The sequence below is a fragment of the Leucoraja erinacea genome, chromosome 31 (genome assembly GCF_028641065.1).
Source record: "Leucoraja erinacea ecotype New England chromosome 31, Leri_hhj_1, whole genome shotgun sequence".
NCBI lineage: Eukaryota > Metazoa > Chordata > Chondrichthyes > Rajiformes > Rajidae > Leucoraja > Leucoraja erinaceus.
In genome coordinates, this window is record NC_073407.1 from 27,338,125 (window position 1) to 27,350,430 (window position 12,306).

A 12,306-nucleotide genomic window follows, 5' to 3' on the forward strand; every position below is an offset into this window, starting at 1 on the left:
GTGTCTAGACCCACATTTTCCTAAAAGGCATTTTATTACTAACACTAATTTCTATAGGAAGTGTCCAACTCCTTAGTTTTATATGCTCTGTTTTCCCAGTAAGGTTTGCCACCACCATAATATTGACTCAATCTTAGTACGCCTGTACTGCTGGAACTATGTAACTGTGCCAACCTCACCTCAGTCTGAAGGGTCTCGACCCAAAACATCACCCATTCCTTCTCTCCAGAGATGCTGCCTGTCCCGCTGAGTTACTCCAGCATCTTTGGTTTAAACCAACATCTGCAGTTCCTTCCTACACACTACGTCGCCTCATATTGATTTTACAAATACTTTTCTAGTTCACTTGGTTGCCTCCGATCTTTAGCAAATCCATGCGGTAAAAATACATTGTCCTCTTCCTCTTACCATTTAAAATCATCATCCAATTCCTGCCCTACATTTGTATTATTTGCTCATATGCTTGTGGACTAATGATGGGCTAACAATGATCCATTCCACATTTCCTTGATCATCGTCTGCTTTTATGTCATTTTCACACCTTTCCCTTCCACATATCTAATCCCTCTTTCCCCTCACACCCAGTCTCAAGATGGGTCACGACCCGAATCATCACCCATTCCTTTTCTCCAGAGATGCTGTATGCCCTCTGAGTTAATCCAGCATTTTGTGTCGATCTTGTGTTAATCCAGCATCTGCAGTTCCATCCTAAACGTTTGTCTTTTTTATTTCCTAATTGCATTGTTTGATGTATGTACAGATATTGTGGTGGGTGTTTCTGGCACATTTGATTCATTTTGCTATCTAGTAGTGTTGTTTTCAAGAGTGCCCAGTTATTTACTGTTAATTGTTGTGAGTTATATCATTAAACTATTTTCCCTCTCTCTGCACCCTCCCAGGGAACGTATGGAAGAAGTTTTCTGCCTCCCTTGAAGATCAACGTGGCATCTGTGCGTTTACCTATGAGGGCATCTCATTCAGATGTAACATCTCATTCAGATTTCAGCAGATCAGAAGAAGGGTCTTGACCCAAAACGTCACACATTCCTTCTCTCCAGAGATGCTGCCTGTCCCGCTGAGTTACTCCAGCATTTTGTGTCTATCATCAATTTAAACCAGCATCTGTATTGTATTGTATTGTATTGTATATCTTTATTATAATTTTCCTGAGTACTCACATACCCAGAGGAAACAAAAAAACGTTGCTCAACCAGTGTCCATTCAGTGTGCAGTAAAAATAATTAGAAATAAAAATACATATATCATGAACAAATTATCTGCAGTTCTTTCCTACACATTCAGCAGACCAGGCATTGCAACACTCACTGTGGAAACTCTGCCTGGGTTTCGTGCTGGTGCACAAATTACATGTATTACAGAGAAAGTGATAGGATACTTTTCATGGTGACAAATAAAGGCTTTATTTTAGGAAAGGACAGCATTTCAAACAATTCCAGAAACATTAAAAAAAAATCAGAAATGTTATTTTAGGTCCAGTTTGAGCATCTGCTTAAAGGGTTATGAGAAAAGCATTTAGCAAAGTATATTTTTAACCATTTCTTTGCATACAGTATGTGAAATGTTAGATTTTGAGATGAATCATAATTTCTCTCTGATTATTATTAAAAATGATGCATATATCTAATGTCTTTCCCACCAATTGAGATTGTCAGATTCTGTTATAAATAGAATATATTACCCCTTTAAAAGTAGGTTTACAAATCTCTTGGGAGTGCTGAAAACAATCAACTAAGTGCATTGAAAGGATAAATAAACTGGTCAAGTGATTGTTTCAGTGTGCAACTTATTTTACCTTCACCAACAAATAATTTGTGTTGATGAAGTTTGATTAACAGTTCCAACTGGCTCGTGTTATTTGACCATGTAAAAGTGCAGTGTCGCTCGTTTTTAATTTGATGTACCTTTTGTAGTTCAGTTGAGTTTAGCTTATTGTCACGTGTACCAAGGTACAGTGAACATGTTTTTTGTTGCGTGCTAACCAGTCAGCAGAAAGACAAAACATGATTACAATCAATTACAATTGTAAATGCAGAACTGAGAATGATGTAAATATTGTAAACATTTTAATATTAAACCGAATAATTTAATTCTAAGGCTTTTCATCAGCAGATTAGTTAGTAACCAGAGGAAAAGAATGAGTTGATATACAAATGAAGTGGACGCTAGATGGAGGTTTAAAAAATAAATGATAGTAACTTGCAACCCACGTCTGGAGAGGATGATGATGTATATTCAGCAGCAACTTTCAAAAGCGATTTGGATCCCCAACTTGAACTAAAGAATTGTACAAATATGGTGAAAGGAGAAGCGAGATTAACTGAGAGGCAGTTTGGCCGACACCCAGGCGGTGGGGAAATGGCCTGTCTCTGTATCTCACTATTCTAGCTGTGGTCACTGTGGTTCACTGTGGTACACATCAAATAGAAAGAATGGGAGATCTTTGAAGTTTGCCCAAGGCACATGCAAAGTTGGCAGGCAGCTCTCCACTTATCTGCTGGGTTAGTGTGAAGTAAATTATTGATGCCTGCTGATTGTTCTTGAGACTATTTCTGTTGGCATGCAGTGCGTCCACTTCAGGCTGTAAATTTGCTGCAATTGGGTTAGTTATTTAATAGTTAAATGAATGATACTCTATTATCCTTTAGCATAAGAAGCAATTACTGACTGGAATGCGAGGGTTGTAGTCCATCAATACAATCAACAACTGTTCCTTTGATGAATAGAATAAGGAAAACCGTATTACTGAGACTAGCTTTTTGATTTTGCCAGGTCTCTGTTCAAATTTGGAGGAGCACTAGTGTAATGCACAACATCACAATAATGTTATGCTTGTGATGCTGGGAGATTACAACCTTCACGTGGTCCACCCTGTTTCAACGAATGCAATCAACCTGGCGTGCACAAACAGAAGATCAAACAGAACAAGTTGTCTTACAACTTTAGGCTGTGCACGCCATACGCAAGGAGAAGAAAATAATGTGCGTTTAGAATACTCTCTCTTCATCTGTACCCTGCCTACTGTCCGTATGGAATTTAACCCAAATCTTGAATAAAGAGGTTTGTAAGAGGAGACCAATAATGGCAAATCTATTTCAAATGGATCTGATAACCTGAGGATTTCAATACAGATTTTGCAACACAGAAACCACCCGTTCGAAATTATCAATGTTCCTGTTTATAGCTCATCATGGTCTTAGGACATTGAAGAAGAAATCAGAATAAAGATGACAACTGATAAGAAGATTCCCATTAGATGAAGTGTGTGTGCTTTCTGTGCGTAAGAGAGAGTTTTCGCCACCTTTATATTTTGGACAGAATTAGTAAATTTAGAGGAGAAGCACCCACCCTCCAGAGAGAGGAATGTTTCTCAGTACAGGAGCTTACTCACTGGATCAATATCTGGGACATGATAGTCACACACCTCAGCACTTGTGACTTTACTCTGAGACTGGGACAGATTGTTCTCTTAACTTTTTTACACGCTGAAAGAAACTCACTGGATGAAAAGAAAATAAGCAACATATGATAAACTGATATAGTGTTTTTGTGGCAGCAGATCACAGTGGGAAAAAATGAACATTAGTTTTCCAGACATGATTGCACTTGCAAAACTAAGCAGATGGAGGCAATTTGTTATTTCTTGTTCTGTGGTTCCAAGCAGCTGCAGTATATGACCAGGAAAGATGCAGGTTTGATCTGATCAGTCACTCTTCAGGGAGAAGGTGAGTTTGACACATGCCAGCTCATCTCCGTTGCTGCTCAGCATTACCTTAGCCTTGTAGTTCCCATTGGTCATCCAGTACGGAAATTCAACATAAGGGATGTTGAAGTTGGTATTTGGCAGAGAGTACTTACCCTGGTTACCAAAGAAAGAAAACAATGTTAAGCAGGAAATGCTCATCCCTCTGTCTGAAACCACCAGTTCCTTCTTGGAGTGATTATTTTTTGTTTTTTTTAAATCGCACTACATTCTGCTCTAGGCTTCCTTCCTCTTTTTGTTCTCTTCCTTCCCTGACTGAGTAGACTGGCTTCTTAAGTTCATAAGTGATAGGAGTAGAATTAGGCCATTCAGCCCATCAAGTCTACTGTGCCGTTCAATCATGGCTGATCTATCTCTTCCCCCCAACCCCATTCTCCTGCCTTCTCCCCATAATCCTTGACACCCGTACTAATCAAGAATCTATCTCTGACTTGGCCTCCACAACTATCTATGGGAATGAATTTCACAGATTCACCACCCTCTGACTAAAGAAATTCCTCCTCATCTCCGTTCTAAAGGTACGTCCTTTTATTCTGAGGCTATAACCTCTGGTTCTAGACTCTCCCACTAGTGGAAACATCCTCTCCACACCCACTCTAATAATAATAATAATAAATTTTATTTATGGGCGCCTTTCAAGAGTCTCAAGGACACCTTACAAAAGTTTAGCAGGTAGAGGAAAAACATGTAAGGGGAATGAAATAAATAGTAGAGACATGACTAGTACACAAAGTAAAGACAGAATTCAATTCAAAACACAATACGAGGCAATTCATGCACAGATGAAAAGGGAGGGGGACGTGGGGCTAAGGATAGGCAGAGGTGAAGAGATGGGTCTTGAGGCGAGCACTCTATCCAGGCCTTTCACTTTTCAGTAAGTTTCATCATTCATTATCAAACAAAATTAGTTTGGATTAGTGGGGGTTTAACATGTGGAACCTGCAGCCAGATTGTTACACTATTGTGACAGCATTTTAGAAGTTTCTAATTGGCTCGAGAGTGCTTTGTGATGAACCAAACACACCCAAAATAGATGAATGTCTGAGCATGTAGACCACGGATCCAGGAAGAGGTGTGTATACAAGAGTTGTGGATGGATTAAATCATGAATTTGTGTTCTAATTGCTTAGCTAAAGTAGCAAAGATACTATGTAAATGATCACAGTTCCTGCATTCATTTGGCTGAAGATAGGCACAAAATGCTGGAGTAACTCAGCGGGACAGGCAGCATCTCCGGATAGTTGGAATGGGTGATGTTTCGGGTCAAGACCCTTCTTCAGACATAGTCAGGGGAGAGGGAGACAGAAATATGGAAGGGTAGGGTGTGAAAACGAGACATCAAAAGGGGACGAGATCAAGGGAAATGTAGAATAGATCATTGTTAGCTAGGGGATCAGCAAGGGTTACATGATGTTAGAGAAGTCATATCGCTGATCCTGTGATTAGGATAACATTTCAGATTGCGTTGTTACTTTGCCTGTGGAAAGAGAGACGAGCATCTTACCGCTTTAAAGGGACAGTGACATGGGAGGCCGTATGTAAACAGTGGTTCGGGGCAGGACTGTCCAGGTGGGATCAACATGTTCAGCAGTTCACAGACATCATTGTACGTGCAGCTTCCAATCTCATCAATACACGGAATTTTCACCCACACTCCAACTTCCTTATACAACGTTACATTAGCCTGTCAAACAAAAACTTATTTATATAACTTGTATATATCAGAATATATATAACCATTGCAACATCAAATATTCTAAGGGACTTAGCTTTGAGACATGTGATAGGAGCAGAATTAGGCCATTCGGCCCATCTGGTCGATGGCCATTCAATCATGGCTGATCTATCTCTCCCTCCCAACCCCATTCTCCTATCTTCTCCCCATAACCCCTGACACCCTTACTGATCAAAAATGACATTGACTCAACTAAGAGGTAACTAGGAAGGTGACAAAAATAAAATAATGTAGAAACAAGGAACCGCAGAGGCTGGTTTTACAACAAAAAAAGTGCAGCAGTAACTTTGTTCTCTTGCCTGGAGCAGGGCAGAGGGACCTCACTGACTGCTTGCAGGGAAGGGATTGAATCTTACCGTTAGAGGTGTTGTAAGAATAACGCTGGAGGAACCTGTTGCACTGGCCTGAAGGTCCCCAGGAAGTACGATTGGATCAGGTTGAATTGAAAGAGCCTCAAGGACTGCAGGTGCCGTCTCACTCCCACAGTTAGCCCAGGAAAACGTGGCCTGAATAACATAAAAATGAACACATATCTGAACACCTCCGCTCAGTCCGCCTAAACCTACAAAATCTCCCCGTCGCCAAACACTTTAACTCCCCCTCCCATTCCCACACTGACCTTTCTGTCCTGGGCCTCCTCCACTGTCAGAGTGAGTGAGGACCAACTTGGAGAAAAAGCACCTCATATTTTGCCTGGGCAGCTCACACCCCAGTGGTATGAATCATGACTAACTTCAAGTAACCCTTGCTTTTCCTCTGTCTCCATCCCTCCCTCATCCTAGTTCTCCACCAGTCTGACTGTCCTCCTGATTAAATGTTATCTTTGTATGCTATTGTCACATTCCCCAAGCTTTAATGTCTCGTTTTCACACCTCACCCTTCCATATCTCTGTCTCCCGCTCCTCCCGACTCTCAGACTCTCATTCCGAAACGTCACCCATTCCTTCCCTCCAGAGATGCTGCCTGTCCCGCTGAGATACTCTCTGGATAGGTGACGTTTCAGGTCGGAACCCTCTTCAGTCCGAAGAAGGGTCCCTACCCAAAACGTCACCTAACCAGGTCCTCCAGAGATGCTGCTTGATCTGCTGAGTTACTCCAGCACTTTATATCTTTCCTACAGTGTGGTGCTCAGAACAGGCCCAATATTCCAGTTACACCGCTGCCAATGTTTTATACAATGGTCATCATGACTTCATAACCCTGCACTGAGGATCATGAGAGAAGCCTCCTCGTGCGATCCCAGGAAATGGCGACACGATCTACTCTGTGACCAATTCTGTCAATATGTTGGATGTCGACAGAAGCCAACAGCAAGCTACACGTCACCTGACACATGTGAATGAACCTTGCACTAAACTCCTGTTAATAAAGCCAAGCACTCACGTGCGTTTCTTAGCCTTCATCTCAACCTCCACCGAAAACGGTGTCTGAGACGGGCTGGGAAGATCATCAAAGACCCCTCACACCCCAACCATGGACTGTTTGCCCTCCTCCCATCAGGGAGGCGGTACAGGAGCCTCAGGTCACGTACTAGTAGGATGAGGAAAAGCTTCTATAACAACACAATCACACTGCTGAACTCGGAGTCCCGACGATAGATTTCTCTGGTCCCTCCGTCCCCATTGTTTAATTATTCTGTATTTTTTGATGATTCTGTATCTTCTCTCTTTCTATTTTTTTAATTTCTTTATGTACAACTACTACGGACTGACGCAAAACTGCATTTCGTTGTACTCATACTTGTATTTGTGCGATGACATTAAAGTTAAATTGAATTGAACCTGCTTTCAATGAAATAACTAAATGTACCATTAGATCTCTAAGTTTTTGTCGGCCTTTTAGAATTGTCTACTACAGTTTATATTGACTCTTCTTATTCTCAGTATGTGTTCAGTATGTTCAGTATTCTTTCCAGCAAAATATCAGTCCCAATTTCTCAGCATTAAATTCCATCTCCCGCCCGCCCTGCTTAACTTCTTGTCTTCTTAAAGTCTACTGTTATAACCATATAACCATATAACAATTACAGCACGGAAACAGGCCATCTCAGCCCCACAAGTCCATGCCGAACAAATTTTGTTCCCCTTAGTCCCACCTGCCTGCACTCGTACCATAACCCTCCATTCCCTTCTCATCCATATGCCTATCCAATTTATTTTTAAATGATACCAACGAACCTGCCTCCACCACTTCCACTGGGAGCTCATTCCACACCACCACCACTCTCTGCGTAAAGAAGTTCCCCCTCATATTACCCCTAAACTTCTGTCCCTTAATTCTGAAGTCATGTCCTCTTGTTTGAATCTTCCCTATTCTCAAAGGGAAAAGCTTGTCCACTTCAGGATTCACCACACTTCTAGATTTGTGCTATCTACACATTTGGATATTTTGCTCATCATTCTCCGAGCTGAGTCGCCCTTTCCATTGAAGCAGAATCTTAAATCTTGATAGCATCAAACAGAACCAGCCAGAACATTACTGTTACATTTCTACTGTGTTGCTGATTAAGGCTTTTGATTCCACAATAACTGGAATGGACTTGTTGGCATCTAGCACATTGGTCACATTGTGCAAAAATTAACCTTGAGAGATATGGGATGCATGGTGTTGATCGGACTCAGCATTTACTCATGTGAGGGATGGTAAACAGTCTTGCCACAGCCTTGGTTAATATTTGATGTTCACTCAACACCTCCCACAGCTTGAGATCAATTAACACACTTTTGGATAAGTCACTACTTTTGAAACTTATGAAACGAGGCAGTCAGTAATACTGTAGAACTATACAGTACAATACTGTATAGTACTGTATTATAGGGTGGTACTATGGGGCTCAATGTTAGAGTTGCTGCCTTACTGCACCAGAGACCAGGGTTCGATCCTGAATACGGGGGCTGTCTGTACAGAGCTTGTATGTTCTCCCTGTGACCGTCATGAACCAGGCCCTTCGGCCCACCGAGTCTATGCCGACCAGCGATCCTACACTCACAAAGGACAAATTACATCTTTACTGAAGACAATTCACCTACAAACCTGCACGTCTTTGGAGTGTAGGAAGAAACTGGGGCACCCGAAGAAAACCCACGCAGGTCACGTGGAGAACGTACAAACTCCGTATAGTTAGCACCCGTAGACAGGATCGAACCTGGGTCTCTGGCGCTGTGAGGCAGCAGCTCTACCCGCTGCGCCACCGTGGGTTCAGACTCTCCAGGGTAGACTGTTTGAACTCTCACCTGGAAACTGCATCCCATATCTCCTGCACAATGCAACCCACACACACTCCGCTAGATGCCAACAAGCCAGTTGTGAAATGCCATTGTAAAATCAGATGCCTTATCCAGCAATTCACATTCTGTTCTTGCAGTAAAGTCGGAGGAATTATACCGCTGGTTCTGTCCGGTGCTACCAAAGGATTCAGTAAGGTTCCAATTATATGGAAATGGCAGTTTACAGATCAGAGAATGATGATCAAAGTTTCCAATTCTACAGACGGCACAAATTTAGAAATGTGATGAAGTCAGAGGCTGATAATAATAGATTTCAAGAACACATTTGGGAGTGTGGGCGCCACTAGATTAAATGTGTGGGCGCCACTAGATTAAATGTGTGGGCGCCACTAGATGAAATTTAATGCTGAGAAATAAGGATTTTTTACATTTTGAAAAGGGGAGACAATGGGACATAATTCCAAACGGGCTGTGAAAGGCATAGAGAAATGGCAAAACATATATATATATTTCACTGAAAGCAGCATGATAGGTTGAGAAAATGGCTTAAGAAAAGCTCACTATATAACCTTGTGTTATGCAGCAAGATACTACTTCTGTTCACCCACTAACATCCATGGGACTGATTCAGCACTTGCCTGTTCTCTGTGACACACCACGTTAGTAGTAGCTGAAAGGTATTAACCAAAAGAGGTCACATCACCCTGTATACGTTGACCTACACTGACCCCATGTCCAACAATGCATTCATTGTGAAAGCACACAGAATGCTTCAGTATCTCGGCAGACATTGTGTCCGGCAGCATCTCTGGGGAAAATGGGTAGGCAACGTTTTGGGTCAGGACCCTTCTGGGGGTGTGATGGAGATAGCTAGCCACTACAATCAGTCTGAAGAAGGGTCTCGACCCAAAACAATCTCTATCCACATTCTCCAGAGATGCTGCCTGACCCGCTGAGTTAGTCCAGCACTCCGTGAAACGTCACCTATCCATGTTCTCCAGAGATGCTGCCTGACCCGCTGAGTTGCTCCAGCACTCTGTGAAACGTCACCTATCCATGTTCTCCACAGATGCTGCCTGACCCGCTGAGTTACTCCAGCACTCTGTGAAACATCACCTATCCATGTTCTCCACAGATGCTGCCTGACCCGCTGAGTTACTCCAGCACTCTGTGAAACGTCACCTATCCATGTTCTCCACAGATGCTGCCTGGCCCGCTGAGTTATGGTGCAGCAGCATCTATGGAGCGAAGGAAATAGGCAACGTTTCGGGCCGAAACTCTTCTGGAAATAGGCAACGTTTCGGGCCGAAACCCGGAAGGGTTTCGACCCAAAACGTTACCTATTTCCTTAGCTCCATAGATTCTGCTGCACCCGCTGAGTTACTCCAGCACTCTGTGAAACGTCACCTATCCACATTCTCCACAAATGCTGCCTGACCTGCTGAGTTACTCCAGCACTCTGTGTCTATCTTCTGTGTAAACCAACATCTGCAGTTCCTTCCCACACACACACCCCCCTCCCTTGCTCTTCACCAGTCTTGGAGATTTCTTTTCTCCTCTAATTATGGTTTTGGGCTTGATGTTCATTTACCCAGTTGCAGCTGGCTCAGCTCTGAATCCTACTCCTACTGAATTTCATTGCCTCAGTTTCCTCTTTTCAGAATTTCCATAAACATCACCAATGTGTTCGAGTTTCGGTCACCTGCCCGAATATCTTCTGAAGAAGGGTCTCGACCCCCCAGAAACGTCACCCATTCCTTCTCTCCGGAGATGCTGCCTGTCCTGCTGAGTTACTCCAGCATTGTGTGTGTCTGTCTGCAGTTCCTTTCTACACTACCACCTTCTGCAACATTTTTGTGACACTGTTTCACTGAGTAACAGGAAATACAGGAACGATACAAAATGGATTGCAAATGTCTGTTTACAATCACAAGTCAAGTCAAGTTTATTTGTCACATACACATACGAGATGTGCAGTGAAATGAAAGTGGCAATGCTCGCGGACTTTTGTGCAAAAGACAAACAACAAAACAACCAAACAAATTATAAACACAATCATAACACACATATTCTTTTACAAGAGCAAAATATCCCGACCACAGCGAGAGGGGAAGACATACATACCAGCGAGCGGCTCTCAGCTTTCTGTGACCAGTCCACATGAGACGTTGAGACACATCCCAAACCAAAGACGATTGCAACAATGACTTTAATTGCACTGGATTTTGTTTTAAAGATCTGCGGGAGAGGAAAGTGTGCAGATGATAAAACTCTAAAATTACAACAACAACAACAACAACAATCCTCGGTTGCATCAATGTCACTGTAGTTGGTGTTTGTGTTAAAATATAAGAGATACTTGCGTGCAACATCGTGGCTGTGGGGGGCTCACACTGAGAGAAAGCAGCGTCGGTTCTACACAGCGTCTGCTACCCAGTAAATCAGGAAGCTGCAGACACAGACTAGGGCTGAGGCAAAGGCAATGGTTCAAGATGTGCTGGTTCACCACAAAAAACATGAGCAGAGACACTTCCTCGCCCTCTGTGGGCTGGATGGCCATGTGTCTGCCTAGAATCAGCTGGAGAACTGGCTTGAGTTTTCAATTCAATTCAATTCAATTCAACTTTAATGTCACCGCACAAATACTGAAAACATACTGAGAATAAGAACAGTCAATATAAACTGTGGTAGACAATTCTAAAAGGCCGACAAAAACTTAGAGATCTAATGGTACATTTAGTTATTTCATTGAAAGCAGGTTCAATTCAATTCAACTTTAATGACATCGCACAAATACAAGTATCAGTACAACGAAATGCAGTTTTGCGTCAGTCCGTAGTAGTTGTACATAAAGAAATTTAAAAAAATAGAAAGAGAGAAGATACAGAATAATCAGGAAATACAGAATAATTAAACAATGGGGACGGAGGGACCAGAGAAATCTATCGGCGGGACTCCGAGTTCAGCAGTGTGATTGTGTTATTGTAGAAGCTGTTCCTCATCCTACTAGTACGTGACCTGAGGCTCCTGTACTGCCTCCCTGATGGGAGGAGGGCAAACAGTCCATGGTTGGGGTGTGAGGGGTCTTTGATGATCTTCCCAGCCCGTCTCAGACACCGTTTTCGGTGGAGGGCATCCATGGCAGGGAGCGGGGCACCGATGATGTGCTGCGCGGTTTTCACCACCCGTTGTAGTGCCTTCCTGTCCGCAGCAGTGCAGCTGCTGTACCATACCGTGAAGCAGGTGGTCAGGATACTCTCTATGGTACAGCGGTAAAAGTTGGTCAGGATCCGGGGGGACAGGTGAGCTTTCTTGAGCCTCCTCAGGAAGTAAAGGCGCTGCTGTGCCTTTTTGATCAGCTTGGAGGTGTTGAGGGACCAGGACAAGTCCTCCGAGATATGTACTCCGAGGAATTTATAGCTGGAGACGCGCTCCACCTCAGTCCCGTTGATATGGATGGCGGTATGACTGCCTCCTCTGGTCTGCCTGAAGTCGACAATAATCTCCTTTGTCTTCTTGGAGTTGAGGACGAGGTTATTGTTGGCACACCAGGCTGTCAGGTG

General features: G+C 43.0%; 1 protein-coding gene across 1 annotated transcript; it reads right to left on the bottom strand.

Moving 5' to 3' along the window:
* Nucleotides 1-1,137: 1,137 nt before the first annotated feature.
* LOC129712160 (ganglioside GM2 activator-like) lies at nucleotides 1,138-11,258 on the bottom strand. Its single transcript, XM_055660397.1, has 5 exons — nucleotides 11,107-11,258; nucleotides 10,868-10,981; nucleotides 5,873-6,022; nucleotides 5,286-5,465; nucleotides 1,138-3,877 (listed from the first exon to the last, which is right to left on the bottom strand). Exons 1-5 carry the CDS (start codon nucleotides 11,113-11,115, stop codon nucleotides 3,722-3,724), a joined length of 609 nt encoding a protein of 202 aa, XP_055516372.1. The 5' UTR covers nucleotides 11,116-11,258; the 3' UTR covers nucleotides 1,138-3,721.
* Nucleotides 11,259-12,306: the final 1,048 nt, after the last annotated feature.